Source organism: Populus euphratica, unplaced genomic scaffold (assembly GCF_000495115.2).
Source record: "Populus euphratica unplaced genomic scaffold, PopEup_1.0 scaffold3.1, whole genome shotgun sequence".
Classification (NCBI taxonomy): domain Eukaryota; kingdom Viridiplantae; phylum Streptophyta; class Magnoliopsida; order Malpighiales; family Salicaceae; genus Populus; species Populus euphratica.
Window position 1 is genome coordinate 5,752,941 of NW_011499847.1, and position 17,509 is coordinate 5,770,449.

Consider the following 17,509-nt stretch of genomic DNA (forward strand, 5'->3'; position numbering starts at 1 on the left):
GTTACTCTAATATGTCGATATATCAATACAGAACCAGTGACAGGGACGCTATAGCAGCTTATTACATGTTGTTGTTTTTCATTTTTCAGCCAACATGTGGCGACAAAACAGATTGTTACATCAAGTCATCAACATCCAATGATATAAAACCACAGATATTTATTTATTTATTTATTTGTATGTTTTATAAAAAGAAATTGCACGTAATATGTTTGTTGTTACATATTTTTATTTAGATGAAGGTGTAAACCAAGAAGGTAAAAACAGCATGAAGGAATCCAATACCAAGTCAACCCGTCTTAAGGTTCGTAAACTGTTGAAGTCTTCGTGATTAACAAAGCAGTTCTTCTAGCAATATCATCGATCATTCACGGCCCCCGTCTGTTTTAACGGACTCGTTATGTTTCAGTTATTCTTCTCAATTTTCACTCCCTCAAAGAGTCGATATATTCATCTTACCTCTTCAAACTTTCATGTTGGTTTTCTGGAACTTAGTTCTTTAATTTATAGAAACTCAAATCAATACTAATTGATATTAAATAATTTAGCAAATTATGTAAGAGAGTTTTTGCACTTTTGCGTTTTCAAGTTTGTGAGCTTCATTAGTTTTCTTAGTCCCTTATATTGCTCGAATATGCAGATTTGGTCCCTAAACAATAAAATCTTAGTGATTTGACCCAATATCTCATGGTCAATTTGGGAAATATTTCAATTCATCTTTTACCCCCTTTATTTACTTTTACTCACAATTCTTTTTTATGTTATTATTTTCAATTTTTCTCCCACCTGACGAGTTAGAACCATACAATAAACTTTAGGAGATTGTTACCTCCAGCATTCCCTAAATTACTGAAAGTTCATAATTTTCAATATGCATGCATGTGTTCTGTACTCGAATGTTATGGAGAGCTAGGCAATGAAATTGCTGTTTGCATTATCCTTTCTGCTATCCGTACTACATTGTCGTCCTTTCTGCATCAACAGACAACAGGCCATACGACAAAAAAATCCTCCATGCTCGAAGAGTTGCAATAATTCATCAATTCAGTTGCAACATTTATCAGCAAATGTTTCAGAATGGCATTAACTTTCATGTGCATGTGTATAGTTAGAACAGCCAACAATTTCAAGAAATAAGACTATACATTTTCTAGTAATTGTTGGTGATGGTGTTATATGGTGTTTAGTCATCAAACGTAAAACCCTTATGAACAAGCAACGCGTGCCGTGCAAACCTGTAAAGCCTGGATTCAAAAAGGACTAGAAAGCTCTCCATTCTCTAGGCTACTATCCGGACTGTACTCGATATCTGTCACCGTAATGAACAGTCTTCTTTCTTTCTTTCTTTTCTCCCCTCTAGGTGTAGAATCTCCTAATCGCTAGCGTCCCTCCTGTAGAACTTAGACATAATAAATCATGCCAACCTCCAGCAAAGACGTGTGAGGCACATTAAGAACAACATCAGGTTCTCTAGAATTCTTGCTCAGAAAATTATATACCACATCGATTGCAATTTTCTTGATAATAGAGGAGGATTTCTTTGCCTTCGCGTGGGAATGCCCAAGAATGTATGCAACACCAGACTCCTTAGCTTTCAGTATTTGCAACGATTCGTGTTTAAGTTGAGTATTTTCTAGACGTTCACTGCCAGTTTTAGCCACTTCTGCTTGAATATCACATGATGACAGCACCACTTTCTCCATGTGACGTGAGTTTGTATAGGGGTGCTCTGAAGCAACGAAGACTTTGAAAGCTGTATTTTCAAATTCCCCAAATGATTCGCTTGTCAGTTTAGATGCACTTTCTTCCTCTGTTTCTACAAACTGAACTATTCCGGAAACCAGTCTGTTCTCAAAATCATAGTTTTCCTGTTGCAGATCTTTGTAACCATACCTAACAATGCACCGAAACATGCCATACTCCTTCGGGCCGACCCTACTGATGAGCAGCCGTTCATTTTCACTGACATGAGGAACTTGAACAGATTTGACACAGACAAAAACTAGCACCTGATGGAAGGCAGGCAGGTTTGTTACGAAGTGTCCAAAAACAGCAGGGACTCCAATAGCCAGGTTGGAGTAAACCAAACCTATTCCAGGAACACGGACCATGCCCAGGCTAGGTCCAAGAGACACTATCCTATTCATTGAAACCTTGTTCTCCACATCAAATTGGTGTTTCTTCATTGTTCCGTAGTTCCATATGTACATTACAACCATAAAGATCAAAGACAGCACAAGTGGAATCCACCCACCTTCTGGCACCTTGTAAACAGATGCTGAAATGTAAAGCACTTCAATCGATCCAAAAAACAATAAGAAAGCAACTGCAATTATTATTTTTTTCTTCCACACAATTATCATCACCAGTGCCATCAAGCAAGTTGTCACGAACATAACAGTAGTGACAGCCAGACCTAAAAACCAAGGAAAATGATCAGATTTTATTTAACATAGATGAATGCATAAAGATAAATAATAATTATCAATTATTTTTGTGGCTGACATATTTATACCATATGCATGGCCCATCATGTTAGTGTCTCTCAATCCAATTGTCACAGCCAAACAAAGGCACATTAACATCCAATTGACCTCTGGAATGTATATCTGCCCATATATTTTGCTTGAAGTATGAACAATTTTCACACGTGGGAAGCAATTCAGGGCACAGCACTGACTTATCATGGAAAATGTAGCTGATATTACAGCCTGACTTCCTACCACAGCTGCAAAAGTTGCCACTATGAACACTGGCCAAAACACAGATTCTGCAGAAAGCATAGTTACATTAACACAAGAGAAGAACCAATAGCAATCTTCAACTTTGGACCTTAGTTTAGCTCTTGCCTGGTATAGCTTTGTAGAAGCTTCTCTGGATATCTTCATGGTGCTTGGAAAGGAATGCAGCCTCACCCATATATGCAAGAATTAAGCAAGGATATACCACACAAGTGAAGGCAACCTAGAAAACAAATTTCAGGTGTTCAGATTAGGATAGAGACAAGGTTGAATGATATAAGAAAATTTAGTTTTGAATGCCTGGTACATAACCAAGTTACCTTTATTGATGATGAAGAAAAATGGCCCAAGTCTGCAAACATCGTCTCCACTCCTGAAACGCATTCCAGAGGAAACTAGTTTTAGTACCTATATCTAGCCCATTCCTCAAGTAAAGCACTATAACCATAAGGAAGTGTTAAAGAGGAACCTGTAATTGAAAGGACCACTCCTCCTAGCGACACCCATCCCTCAGTGCCAGTATTTTTAAGAAACTTCAGCATGTAAACAGGAGAAATCGCACAAAATACATGTCGATTCCACCGGAATATGTTGTATATTCCAATGCTACTAATACACAGAAGCCATGCCGTGACAATAGGAGCAAACAAGAAAGCAACTCTGTTTGTTCCATGATGCTGAAGAGAAAATAGCCCCACCAGTATGACACACGAGATTATAACTACGTAATCTGAAGGTACACAGAAACATCAAATCTAAGTTTATCTCACAAAGATGACCTTTAAGCAGTAATATGTTTCTAGACAGTGATGAATGAATTTGGACTTACTCTCATGGAGTCCAGTGATTTTAACTTTGACCCCTGAAACTGCTGAAAGGACTGAAAGGCAGAGGTATGCAAATCTCAGTACGAATAGGATCTATTCTATAAATCAGACTTAGATTCACAGTTTCAAAATGAGGGAAAAATATCCAGAGAGAAAAGGAGCATATCCTAATGTCATTGCGTTTCAGATTTGACATCCAAGTTATACATTGACATAAAACTATTATTATGTCACACTGCCATCAGCATTCTTAATTCTATACAAAAAAGAAAGGCACCTTTTCTATACCTACTTCATCTTGTTCTGGCAAGAAAAATATCAACTGCCATCAAGATTTACCATCTCTAAGTATTTCAATTTAATATGCACTGCATTTTCGCCACAATAAGAAAAATGTTATAGATTATATGTTCCGTGACATTGGAAGAAAATTTTTCCCCTTTCAGTGGACATCATAAGAAAATTTAGCATAATGTGACTGTCAACAGCCAATCAGTATGAGTGTTCCTTGGGTACTTATGCTCTAAGCAGAGAGGTTACGTTGAATCCCGCTACCTGATATTGTAGGGGTAAGTACGCCATCACCAATTGCCATACACGTCCCCAAAAGAACAAAGATCAACAGCATTTTGTGAAATCTTGGATGCTTCTCAAAAAATGACTTCAGAGCAGAACTCTGCCATGTGTCTGCAGATGCTTCTGTTGCATAGGTAGACAACTTTTCATCTGTGGCTTGTTGATTTGGTAAAATGCTGAGTTTCGCATGCCTGCAAAGAAGAGAGTACAATGCAAAGGTACCACCTGCAAAATAGGTGAAAAGCATCAATAAGCTGTCTTTCTCCCTTGTCCAAATCTGCAGCCATTGAGCTTCAAATTAATATGTTCTATGGGAGCTAGTACATGGTTTTTCCATAGATGGATGTGTCTGGTATTCAGAATGAAAACTCTACCTGAGTTGTGCACGACTGCTACAGTATCAACATTTAGAATGCTGCTGTGTGCTAAAGGGTGGTGCTTAGCCTAGTCCAAGCATCCCATTTTCAGAAGAAAAAGGGAGAGGGATAAGAATGCAGGGGAAATTTCTTTGGGCAGGTTTTTCACAGAGTGACAAGTCTGCTTCTCGGTAATTGCAGTGGCATAAAATTGGGGCTAAGCCCGGGCAATGATTTATGCATATATATTTCTCTGAGTTCTCATCATATTCAGAATAGGATAGAAATCGTTTGTTCTTATCCTGCATAATTCTTTAGTCACAATTTTGATAAGGTTGTGTTCGACAAGCCATAAGTAAGCAGTTGAGGAAATGAGAAAGCGCTACCTTCACCGTTGTCATCAGCTGACATGACAAAGAATATGTATTTGACAAGAGCGATGAGAGTAAATGTCCAAAAGATAAAGGAGAGCACTCCATAAATTTCCTCGTCATCCTCATGAAGGCTCAACTTCCCAGAGAAAGTGGTCTTGTAAACGTAGAGAGGGGATGTGCTAAGGTCACCGTAAACCACCCCAAGACTTTGATAAGCCAATGTGATCACGCTAATGCAGGATGCCCTCTTTACATTCTGATTCATAATAGAGTATACTAATAAATTCATGATGCATATGAAAGAAAAATATAGGACAAACAACATTATAAGGTAAAATTATCTTTATATGCAGAAAATGCAAAAGGTTGATGACCCTATTTTGAGCCACAAATGAGCAGCACTATTCAAGCCTGTTTGCAGTCTTTTGAGGTTCAACGCTCTATTCCTATCCTCAACAGACAAAATATGCCACAGTTTATCACAAATATGCCTGAAGAATAACAGTGGTAAAAGCTCTAAATTATGCCATATATTTTTTTTTTCACCTTTCAAATGAACCTATCTGACCCAAGTAGACATCAAAGCAAAATTTGAAAAAAGATCTTGGGAGCAATCTTCTTAAATCCATCCAACATTTAAGAATTAAATACACAAGGGCTGGTTAGAGAAGCAGAATCTACCAGTGAATTGCATGAGTCACCATCACCGTGAAACTTGCTCATGAAATTCGCTATCATCACCAAATACTAAAAAGATACAAAATCTACTGCAAAGGAACAAGAAATAGAAAACCCCGCCAATTCATTATTATACATCAGAAGTTTTTTAAAAAAGAAACCATCTTTAGTTTTACAAACAAACATTGAACTAAGATTTCTTGAAAGCTTCCGTCAGTGACAGCATTCACAGCCCCGTTCAACACAAACTCCACAGCATATGAAACTGAAAAACTGCAATAAAAAAAGCACGGTCAATTGCGAAGTACCTGTGTAGATATCCCTTGCTCCACAAATTCTGCTGGTGGGTTCATGGCTTTTTGTCTCCGAGCGAGCGAGAGAGATGGCCAAAAAGATTGGAACTTGGAGGGTGAAAAGTTGAAAGGGAGAATATAAAGAGAAAGAAGAGAGAATGTAGGGAGAGAGGCAGCAGCAAGTAGTGAAGAGGCAAGTGATGCGTGTGCGCCAAAGAGGTTGCAAAATGCATTCAATGCTCTTTGTCCCTCTCTAGTCTCCAAAATTTTGTTTTTTAAAAAATAAAATTATCTAAATAAAGCCTTGAAACTCGAAGAATTATCCAAGTAAACAATCTAGCAAAGTTTAACAAGAGATATATAATAAATATAATGGCAGTTGCAGTCTTGCTGGGGAATTGTATTCTCTGGAATTCTTTTGCTCTGGCCCAATGGCTTCTGTCATTGGGTGGGGGTTACCTTATTGTGAATGTCAAGAAAATAAAAGGTTACACATTGCGGTGGGGATTGAGGAAGGAACGGAAATTACCTTATTCAATTAAAGAACAGACCGTTTGGAAAGTGAACTTTAAGCACATTTTCCGTTTTTTTTTTTTGTAAAAAAAGTGGTGAGGAGAGAATTGAGAACATAATCCCTTTCGTTTTCAATTCCACTGTTCTGCATGAAAAGATGAGATTAAGGTTTTGCGGGAACATTCTATTTTTAATAAATGAGATCACTTTTTTTTTTAAACATAGATTTTTTTTTTTTAATTCTCAATTAGTGAGGTGATTTTTTTAATTTTACATTAAAACTATTTTCATGTCTTCTGTTTGCTGTCGTGGTCTGCTCATGTTTTTTAGATTATTTTAAATTTAATTATTAGTTTCAAATTAATTTTTTTGTGTTTTTTCAACATCTTAATATATTAATATCAAAAATAAAATTTTAAAAATAATATAAAAAAATATTATTTTAATATATTTATAAAGCGAGCACTTTAAAAAATAATATTTACTGTATTTTTAACAAGCTCTTATACAAAAAATAATATTTTTTATATTTGCAAGATGTAAAAAAAAAGTAAATAAATATTTAAGAGTGTAATAACAGTTATTTTTTAAATATTTTTATTTAAAAATATATTAAAATAATATTTTTATTTTTAAAAAAAATATTTTTAATATTAGGATATTAAAATGATCTTAAAATATAAAAAAATAATTTTTTAGAAATATTTTTAAATTGTAAAAACAAAAAAGCTCTGAGTTTTTTAAAAATAACAAATTTTGCATCAAAGAATTATTTAAAAATGTGACCTAGTTTCTGAGATAATATAAAGCCAAGAAAAGCATCCCGGTGCAAAATGAGGTAAAAACCAAGGTGGTAGGAATCTAAGTTTGGACCGAAGCTTGACTAACCCAGCTGGAAAGCAAGTAATTAGGTAGAACGTTTTCGCACTAATCCACTTGTCAAGTGGCATGCAGACCTTATGTATTGAATAATCAGTCCAAGCATAGCTAGCCTCTAGCCTAACATGGGCCCTATTAAATGCCACCAGTACCTGATTAAACAGACTAGGTTAGGTTGTGGGTCGTTAAATATGCGACTAGTTTTCGTGATTCAGTCCCTTATTTAAAATAATATTCTTTTATAATTTTAAAAAGTTAATATTAAAAATACAAAAATATAAAAAACATAATAATTAAAAAATATTTTCAAATAATGTCATGCATCATGTTAAAATGATGCTTAGGAGTTTGATAATAATTTTGATTTAAAATGTTTTTAAAAAATATATGAAAAAAATATTTTTAAAAAATATTTTTTATATTAAAATGATTTAAAAATTTAAAAAATAATTTTTTAAAAAATATTTAAATGTTTTTAGAAATACAGTTTCAAGAGGATTCCAAACACTGATTAAGAAACACGTACGCAGACGAGCGGAAAAGTAAAGGTGCCCACTCTGGCACGAGTACTAATGGAACTGGGGATGATAGGGGCCCACAGTATGGCAGTACCATACTTGCCACCTGTTATATATTACCTGTACATTTTGGTCCTTAGATTTCTAATTTTTATATAATTTTGAGTTCTAATATAATTCGCGATCAATATCTTCAACTTTTTTCAAATGCACAGTCTAAAGAGTATGGATTATATACATGTTTATCTAATTCATTTAGCCAAAATAAATTTTCTAAGAATATATTCTTGGTTCCTGTTAAATAAATATATTTTCTAGGAATAAAGCTGGTATTTCCCATTGATTTTCCTTTCCCTTTTTCTCTTTCATCTCTTTTTTAATATATCTTACAATTTTCCTCTCACTAAACTTCTATATTTAGATAAATTAAATGCTTATTTTATATGATTTTTTAAAATAATTAGCTTTTACTATTAAATTTGTCTTCTTTTTTTTTTATAGCCCTCTTCGATAAGATTTAATTTATCTTACAATTTTCCTCTCACTAAACTTCTATATTTCGATAAATTAAATGCTTATTTTATATGATTTTTTAAAATAATTAGCTTTTACTATTAAATTTGTCTCTTTTTTTTTTTATAGCCCTCTTCGATAAGATTTAATTTATTTTCATGAGTGCAGAAAGGTTTCAGCTATTCTATCCAGAATCCAGATACAATGAACTTGCGTGCATAAAAGCAGCCATTCAAGTGAAGGCCTGTCCCATCTTCCGTGACGAAAAAGAATCATAAATATGGTCTCTGATGCGTGACTGCGTGTGCAGTAAAGACATGTCTCTGATTTGCTGCCAATCAGTGGTTATTTATATACAGTTTATTTTTGTATTTTAAAAATATTTTTATTTTTTTATTAATATTTTTTTATTTTTTAAATTATTTTCATGCATTACACATATTAAAAATAATTTATAAAATCATTTACATGGTGGTCCAGTGATAAGAACTTGGGATCAAGGGTTTTGCTCCCTCTGTGGTCTCAGGTTCGAGTCCTTGATTGCTTATATGATAGCCACTGGAGGTTTATATAGTCGTTAACTTCAAGGCCCGTGAGATTAATCATGGTGCGCGCAATCTGACCCGGACCCATGTTAATCTAAAAATAAAAATTATATAAAAAAAATATTATTTTTATTTTAATATTATTTCAAATAAAAAACAATTCAATAAACTTCAATTCACCTTTGCTGTCTTCTACGAAAGTTTGTTTTGAAATGGATATATGATTCTTACAAGATTGTAAATACAGAAATTGATTTTTATTTATAGGAACAAAGTTGCAGGATTTTTTAACACACACTAGGGATCTATAAGATAGGTTAAACCGTCAATACTTGAGGGTTTCTAAGCTTACGTGCGTGATAGGGATCTTCAATCTCCAAACGGCACTTAGCCAATGGCTTTGGCATGAAATTTGGGGTTTCGTTTAGACTTTAGTGGTTGTTTCGCAGTACAGATTAGTTTTTTCTTTCTTTCTTTCTTCTTTGCAAACAAGAAAATCACCATCACATTCAGGGATCGAAAATGGTATATCCTAGAAGTACCTATTTTTGTTGGTTTTCTTTCTCTTCGCTGAAAGTTTCGGGGATATTTATCATCAGCTGTCCTCGTGGCCTTGGCTTCTTGTTCGAGGCTGAAAAAAGGGTGATCATTGATCAAACGGTAGGACCATAAGAACTTCGCTGTTTCCAGAAGTGTCCTTGTTTCTGTAATTCTTTCCCATAATCTGGGTCCATTCAACTACTGTAAGCCTTTGAAGGAATTGATGTACACAAAGAAGGCTGTAAAGAAAACCGCCTTTTCTTTACGTGCTATCTTTATTCCTGGAATTCACCTGTCTTGTCCAAATCCTTGTGCTGGGGCTAAAAGAGTGCTCGCCAAATATATAAATAAAAAAAGTTGATTTTCCCTCCACATATTCTCATTCCTAGCAAGCAAAACACTTAGTAGCATCAAACAATATGAAAAAAGAAAAGAAAGAAAAGTTATCTTAAAGTGTAGATATTTGGTAACTATGAGTTCAGCAAGAAACAATAAAGATGGTGTTCATGCTTTATTAATAGCCTCCCAAGTTTGATTCTTTCACTTATTGAAGCAACTTACAGTTTGCAAGTTGTGATTGATGTAGATTTCTTGCTACAACAACCATATGAGATGCTGAGATATGATGTTAACTCATTTTAAGCTTTATCTCTCTCCCTCTCTCCCTCCCTCCCTCCGGTCTTGTCACTCTTTATTGGCACTTGCCTTTCAAGAAGCTGTTCTGAGTCTCGCGAGAGCTTTCGTATATGGCAAAATCGTTGTTTTTTTATCTCGACTACAAGATGATATTATTGACAACTATTGACATGTGTGTCTTAACAACCAAATCCTACCTTGTTTGTTTCTCTCGAAATCATTGGCCCCAACCACACAATTATCATCTCATTATGGCCAAAATCATTGTTCATGAGTTCGGCTAACAATTAAGTTGCATAATAGGAAGGCTGAGACATCAACTTATCGAGAACCTTAACAACCAAATCCCTTTGATTCTTTTTTATATATATTCTCTCCAGCATTATTGGGGTTCCCAACCGTACCATGTTTATTATTGCTAGTACATTGTATAGAGGGATGGAGGGCACAGATTGAAACGAAAGGAGGAGCCTAGGAGAGGGAGGAGAAAAGAACCAAATAGAATTAGTTAGGTGAGCTTTCTACGTCGAACATTTATTTCTCTTTGGTCTGTCCCAATTGATTCAATGTGAGGCCATTCAAAATTGGTAGCTCAGTTCAGTTCTATCTCTCTCTTTTAAACTTTCATTTAAAGTGTTCAATAAAATACACCTTATCCTCTGATTGCTTTCATGACCAGAAAAAATTAAGTTAAAAATGCATTATTGCTCCCACTTAAATAAATAAATAATGTGCTTCAGTGGATGGCCAGGCACCTCAGTCCTCAACAAATGGCTTCTATGTTGACAGGTTAATTTGTAGGCTTGTCTAAATGATAAAGTCACCAGACCAGGGTCCGCCCGATGCGTAACGACTAAGAGCAGTATAGATTTTTTGAAGGACCAGATCCCCATAACGAGAAGCCCACCACAATCAAGGCAATTAACTTGAAAGGGGGTTTGATTGGAAAAAAGGATCGGTGCAATCAAGGCCGCCATAGCTGAGAATGAACACCAGTGCCAACCGCCGAGACTGCTGTGCTGAATATTTGTCATTTTTTACAACCCAATTTAAAGAGTGCATTTGAAATGATCGGTCGAGTCCCAACTAATTATTCAACAGAGTAATGGTAGAGCTGTACACGACAATTGCAAAATATCTTGAGAAAAATATATTTTTACTAGCATGTAGTACTTAGCTTGTTCAAAATAAAAATAAAAAAACTTCAAATAGATTTTGTTTGGAATTTTTTTCATACAGACAAATAACATTGCAAGAAGTGTTAAATAGATTATAAAGAGTAAAAAAAAATTACCTTTTAACGTGCTTATTGTAACGCTTCATTAGTCCACCTATAAAATCAGTAAATGTTTATCATCTTCATACTTGGGAGTGGGAACATTGCCACCCGACCAAGCTCGACAATTTGATTAGGTATGTTTTGTAGTTCATAGTTTTGTGGCCAGAGCACAACCACCAAAAGAAAAAACAAATCCGAAGAAATTCAGTGGTTTGAAGCTCGGAGCAACGGAACGTAACATAAACCCCCAAGACGCCCGGGTCCACCTTCCTTTCCGAGGATTAAAAAAATGAAATCAGATTGCCAAGCTCTAGGTTTTGTTCAGTTGCTCGCATGGCTGCTGTGACCTAGGGTTGCACAAAGCATGGCAAAAATGCCACTCAATTGCGTGATATTCTTTCTGTGCGCAGATGCATCAGCAGCATGTCTAAGCAGAAAATGAACTCAAAAGATTCACGCCCATACCACAAGCCTAGCTCCCACTCATTTCTATATTAAAAACCACCAGTCCTCCAATTCTGGAGTGAGCTAACATAAATAATTCCTTCAACTGACTTTTAATGGAATCTTAGCCAAAGGAAATTAGATAAATGAATCTTTCAACAAAAAGATCAATAGTAGCACACAAATCATCCTCATAATATAGGATAATAATTCAGACCCTATGCAGTTCAAGGAATTGTATCCCAGTAAAACTGTCTGTAACAGGTTTTGTTCCTTTTTTTTCTTCTTGGAACTGCACCCCCGAGCACCACAGCCGACTTACACCATGTAAACAAAAACCTACCCGAAAACTTTGACAATACCCAGACTGCAAAATCACAACCGATCCAAAGCCTGACCACATGCTAACAGACTCATACCACATAATGCAGAGACCCCAAACCATACTTTGCCCAAGTCCACAAATTTCTACAGCATGAGAACACCACAAAATGGACAAGAAATATGGTTGACAACTGAACTCATCATACTGCCGAGGGAATGGCAAACAAACAAATCAAACCTCAAGTTGAGGGAGCAGGCTTCTCCCCTTTCTTATCCGTGTCAGTCTTAGTTTCCTCATTCTTGGTTACAGCAGGTCCCTCTTCTCCAGCATTCTCCTCAGTTTTCTTCCCTTCAAAACTCAACTTCTCCAATGCATCAGCAGCAACAGTTGCATCCTTATTTTCCTCTTTGCTCTCTTGGGACTCAGCAACTTCTTGAAACATTTCCATAAAGGTTTTGCAATCTGAGGAAAAACCAAATATCAGTAATCAATGAGGAAGAAGATAAGTATAATGCATGTGTTTCACAGTCACATGTAAAGAATAAAGAGACAGCAAGACATATTATGTCTACCCATAAAATACACACATCCATCATGCTTATGTAAAAGTCAACACAATCCGATGGAGACCCACCATTAAATGAACTACGGGTCCTTACAAATTGAATATACACAAGCCCTCTTCCCACCCACACTTGCTTCTGGAAATAAGAGTTAAATTTTCCTAGCTCATGGCATTAAGGTCTCCACTCAAACTCAAGTTCCACCAAGTGATACGGACACTTTCGTAGCAACATTTCCAAAAATTCTATTTTGGGTTCTCACAACTTGCATGTGGTTTTTCTAAAAGAACAGGATGATTTTTGTGGGAAAAAACAGTATGAAAATCAAGGTTAATCGACAAAGTTGCTATTGAAGTTGAGATTCTTATTCTCCCCGTCTCACTTAACCAGTAAATGAATGTTTTGCTAATAGAGTAGAGACAACTAATTCCATCATAAGATATTGAAACTAAAATAGAACAGCATATTTCATAGTGAATGAAATAAGACATGTGTTCATATGTTCTGACTCTGCAAATTCCACACCTCACTCGCTTATTTAGAGCTAGTTGATATAGACAGCAACCATCTCCAATATTACCTTACTTCGCCAGATTACAGCACTTAACAACATACTCAAGCAGTCACAGACTCTTTTACATCGTAACCAAATTAGGCATTATGTGTTAGCACACACAAAACTTTGCCTGAGTTGAAAGCAAGTAAGCAAAAAGCATACACTCAAAACCAAGTTACATAAGAAACATGTCAAGTCCTAACCATCCCTAGCAGCAGTGCAGCGTGCATGAATACACATAGAACCTCCCCTAAATAGAAACCTATAAGGTAAAGCATAAAATTAATACCAGGTTATGTTCAGAGGAGAGTTGCACGTCTCTAGCAGCAGTGCAGCATGCATGAGCACACAGAACCTACCCCAACTACAAACCAAAAAAAGCGAAACCATAGAATTAATACCAGGTTTTGTTTAGAGCATAGTTGCACAATGATGGAACGCAATTATGACCCCAAAGCCTTTAGTTTATATCAACCAACTACAAGGATAGTTGTTACTACTACTACTCAATTACACCTATAATGAATATACTGAAAACCAAATACGGTATAACTCCTCCAATAAAAAACATTTCAAAGACAACTACATAGCAACACCGAAATATCATGCTGGCAGACATGAATTGCAGCCTGTGCAATCAACCATGCAACATTTGCAACGCAGAATCAATTCAAACAGAACCACGATCCAAGACCAGTAAAAATGAAATAAAAGCACTTCCAATTTTACTAGCTAAGAAGTTCACAACATATACTAATAATAGCTCACTTTCAACAGATGCGAAACGAATGCAAAACAACTCATCCTTCAATTCACCATCAGCGAAATCCGTAGCGTGCCACACACACGACTTATCATTCCCTGCGTGCTCCTGCACGGACATAGTCGGCAGCACTACAAAGCGCGCGCACAACATGTTTAAAACCCCAGCAAAATCACAAAAAAAAAAACAACGAGTAAGAAAAAGAGCGAGAACAAACCGAGATGATTAGCGCAGATCTTGAGAGTCTTAGATTGTCTCATAACAAGACTAACTTTTCCAGACTCTTTATGCTTCAATAACTTGAGTGTACCGGCACCTCTCTCTTTCCACTGATTCCCGTCCTTATCAAATCTATAAAGCTTCGCTTTCCTTGAAGTTTTTTTAAAAACAAAAAAAAAAAACCGGGTTAAACCACAAAAAAAAACCTAACTAAAGCACTTAAAAGGTGAAAGTGATAGATTTATTTTCTTACAGATCGAGGATCGAATCTTCATCTTCTTCACCGGTAGAGACAGCGACTTCTTCGAGCTTAATGATCGGAGCGACCTGAGCACCGGTGTCTTCGTCTTCGCCAGCCGGAGCTTCCTCATCTTCTCTGTGCTCGTGTTCGGGTTCTGTGCTTGCCATTAGATTTGATGTTCTTGCTTGAAGAGGAGAAAAGTAGGGGCCTGGAGTTTGAGTTCAGTGTTGGAGGGATTGGGGGATTGGGGGCTATGCTAGTGAAGTGAAGGAGCTTTATACATACATAGTGGGGGAAGCTGAATTATAATAGATTTTGAATAAAAAGAAGCGTGAGCTTTACGCACGATACAATAGTTACAGAGTCTTACAGACAATTGATTAATTAATTAATTAATTTCCTTCCGGGTTAAAAATTTGAGGATGGATTTTTTATCAAATCAAGAGCCGAGGACTCTTCCATTCTCTGGGGTTAAAATTTACCTGATCTGTCTTGTCATGGTATTTTGTGTTTCCTAGTTATTTTTTATTGTATTTTTTATTTATAAATATATTAAATAATATTTTTTTTATTTTTAAATTTATTTTTAATATTAACATATTAAAACAATAAAAAAAATTAAATTTTGACCAAAAACAATATCAGACAGGGCATAGTATCAATAAAATACTTCGTTTTTGTAAATTTCACTCTCATTTTCATTGTCGATAATGATAATGATTATTATTATTATTATTATTATTATTATTATAACAGGAGATGATAAAATAAGATGCAAATCCATTTACAGGATGAGCCATTGAGCCAAAATATATTTTTTAGAACAATTTATTTTTATATCATTGGGTGTTTGTGTTGATATTACGTGATAATAAAATATGTGCAGTTTTTTATTGATTGAGAGATGAAAGACATTTAGAGCGTTTTTCACGATGAAAATCAGTTTATTGATTTTTTTTCCTTAGGAAATGTCTCTTCCATTTCAATTTCATAAAATATATTATTAAAGAATCTTCATTGTAAAATACTAAATTAAAAAATAAATTTGATAAAATAACTTTTTAAATAATATTAATATATTTTTTTAGATTATGCACATTTCAATAATAAAACATTATTTAAAAAAACCAATTATATTTTAATATAATTCATGTTAAATTAATTTTAATATAATTATATAATTAATTTAGATATTTTATATAAAATATTATGATGTCATTAATTATATGATTAATATGATTAATTTATAAAAGTAATTAAAAGATATAATTTAAAATTTATTTATATGAATATTCTTAATTTTTAGTTTTATATGTTACTGTTAAAAATTTAAAATTAAATAAAAATTATCATAAATATCAAATTAATAACAAAAAAATAGAAAAAAATCAATAGATATAAAAGAAAAAATAGAAAAAAAATTTAAATAAACATATTTTTTAATTTCAACTAATTAACACAATCAGTATTATTAATTAACCAAAAAATAATTAATTATTATTTTTTTAAATTTAAAAAAAGATAAGACACGATATAAAATTTTAAAATTTATAAGTTTTTTTTTATTTTTTTAAAAAAGAATTGTTAATCAACGCTATAAAAATAGTTATCGGCAATGATAATTTTATTTGATTATTTCTATATAAGCATGTAAAAATAACTTTGCATAGGTTAAATAAAAAAAAATTAAAAAAAATAATTTTAAAAATTTAGCTCAATTAAAGATGCTCTTAGACTGCATTTCTCATGCAGAGTCGTAAATTTGTCAAGCCAAATGGTGTACATGTTCATTCATCTATACGCCTATGTTATCATAAAGCAACACACGACCTCAATTATTATTTTTATTATTGTTATTTCTCACTATTAATTATTAGTAACTAACAAAAACGATAAGGGGGATAAGGGGGATGCTTTAAACGTGCAACACTTTAAAAAATATTATTTATTATAATAGTTTTTTAAATTATTATTACTTTAATTTACATTTTTTATATAATTTTATTATTTAATATATAATTTATTTCAATCTCGTAACCTATCGTTAACCCAGTTGATTCAAAACAAATTTTTTTATTTGGAATTTTTTTATTTTATAATTTAATATTTAATTAATTAGAAATTAGATTTTATGTTTTATCTCGGTTTAATTTTTATGAAGTTATCTCAGTTTCATAGTTTAGATCATGAATTTTACTTGTTAAGTTGGATAGACCTAGGTTGTCTTGTTCTATCACTTATATATATATATATATATATTAAAATTTTATTTTTCAACAATAAATTTATTGAGAATTAAACCTCATGATTTGTTTTGATTTTTTTTTATGATATTATCTCAGTCTAATGACCAAAATCACGGGTTTTACATGCTAATCCGGGTTGACTCGAATAATTTTTTTAATTTATTTTTTTATGAGATTATCTCAAACTCATGAATCAAGTAACGAGTTTAATGGGTTAATTCAGATTTACATATGTTATTTTATATGTTTTTTAATTGATTTTTTTTCAATTTAATCATTCAATATTAAGTTTATTAAGAATTATATTTATTTATTTATTTTGATTTACTTTGTACATGGATATCTGGTTTCATAATCCAGGTCGTGGATTTGACAAGTTAACTTGAGTTTTTTATTTTATTTTTTTAATTGATTTTTTCCATATTATCTCCCAATATTAGACTGATGATTAAAAATCAGACTTCATAATTTATTTTAATTTTATAAAAGGTTGATGGTTCAGAATCAAACTTTGAATTTCTTAATTTATTTTGATTTTTTTTATATAGAAAGTTGACGATTAGGAATCGAACTTCATAATTTATTTTGATTTGTCTTATAAAAAAATATTATAATTTCATGATCCAAGTCGTGAATTTAATAAGTTAACACAATTCAATCTAATATATTATTTTTTTATTTTTTATTCAAATTATATTTTTATTAGTTATCTAAATTATTTTTAAACTTATCAAATTAATTTCCTAATATGATTTTGGTTTTTTTTTTCCCAACTAAAAAAACATTCGCATCACCTTCATATATCTTTTTGCATAACAGAGCAAATGATCTAGCAACATCCTAAAAACCAACTGGTGGTCTGATGACTACTGGATCCGAATTTG

The 17,509-nt window shown here is 33.4% G+C and overlaps 2 protein-coding genes across 3 annotated transcripts; both read right to left on the bottom strand.

The window, feature by feature from the left end:
* Nucleotides 1-997: 997 nt before the first annotated feature.
* KT1 (potassium transporter 1) lies at nucleotides 998-6,440 on the bottom strand. 2 transcript variants are annotated; one of them, XM_011005589.1, is made up of 9 exons: nucleotides 5,861-6,440; nucleotides 4,887-5,130; nucleotides 4,124-4,369; nucleotides 3,571-3,621; nucleotides 3,211-3,471; nucleotides 3,062-3,114; nucleotides 2,850-2,964; nucleotides 2,516-2,770; nucleotides 998-2,416 (listed from the first exon to the last, which is right to left on the bottom strand). In XM_011005589.1, the coding sequence occupies exons 1-9, from the start codon at nucleotides 5,903-5,905 to the stop codon at nucleotides 1,401-1,403; spliced, it is 2,286 nt and encodes a 761-aa protein (XP_011003891.1). In that variant the 5' UTR covers nucleotides 5,906-6,440; the 3' UTR covers nucleotides 998-1,400. The 2 variants fall into 2 exon arrangements, with proteins under 2 accessions (XP_011003891.1, XP_011003896.1); XM_011005594.1 differs by lacking the exon at nucleotides 5,861-6,440 and having other exon boundaries at nucleotides 4,124-4,421; nucleotides 4,887-4,980.
* A 5,290-nt stretch (nucleotides 6,441-11,730) lies between these two features.
* Nucleotides 11,731-14,654, bottom strand: LOC105110531 (ran-binding protein 1 homolog a-like). Its single transcript, XM_011005607.1, has 4 exons — nucleotides 14,392-14,654; nucleotides 14,137-14,288; nucleotides 13,925-14,050; nucleotides 11,731-12,499 (listed from the first exon to the last, which is right to left on the bottom strand). The coding sequence occupies exons 1-4, from the start codon at nucleotides 14,544-14,546 to the stop codon at nucleotides 12,276-12,278; spliced, it is 657 nt and encodes a 218-aa protein (XP_011003909.1). The 5' UTR covers nucleotides 14,547-14,654; the 3' UTR covers nucleotides 11,731-12,275.
* Nucleotides 14,655-17,509: the final 2,855 nt, after the last annotated feature.

What these genes read in the sequence shown, in the direction of transcription:
- KT1 (XM_011005589.1), bottom strand. Translation starts at nt 5,905, where the DNA reads ATGAACCCACCAGCAGAATTTGTGGAGCAAGGGATATCTACACAG. An exon ending in AGCTGATGACAACGGTGAAG is followed by an intron (nt 4,370 to 4,886) that starts GTAGCGCTTTCT and finishes CCTATTTTGCAG; the next exon opens with GTGGTACCTTTGCATTGTAC. An exon ending in ACTTACCCCTACAATATCAG is followed by an intron (nt 3,622 to 4,123) that starts GTAGCGGGATTC and finishes TCTGCCTTTCAG; the next exon opens with TCCTTTCAGCAGTTTCAGGG.
- LOC105110531 (XM_011005607.1), bottom strand. Translation starts at nt 14,546, where the DNA reads ATGGCAAGCACAGAACCCGAACACGAGCACAGAGAAGATGAGGAAGCT. An exon ending in GATCTGCGCTAATCATCTCG is followed by an intron (nt 14,051 to 14,136) that starts GTTTGTTCTCGC and finishes CGCGCTTTGTAG; the next exon opens with TGCTGCCGACTATGTCCGTG. An exon ending in TCGTTTCGCATCTGTTGAAA is followed by an intron (nt 12,500 to 13,924) that starts GTGAGCTATTAT and finishes GTTTTTCCTCAG; the next exon opens with ATTGCAAAACCTTTATGGAA.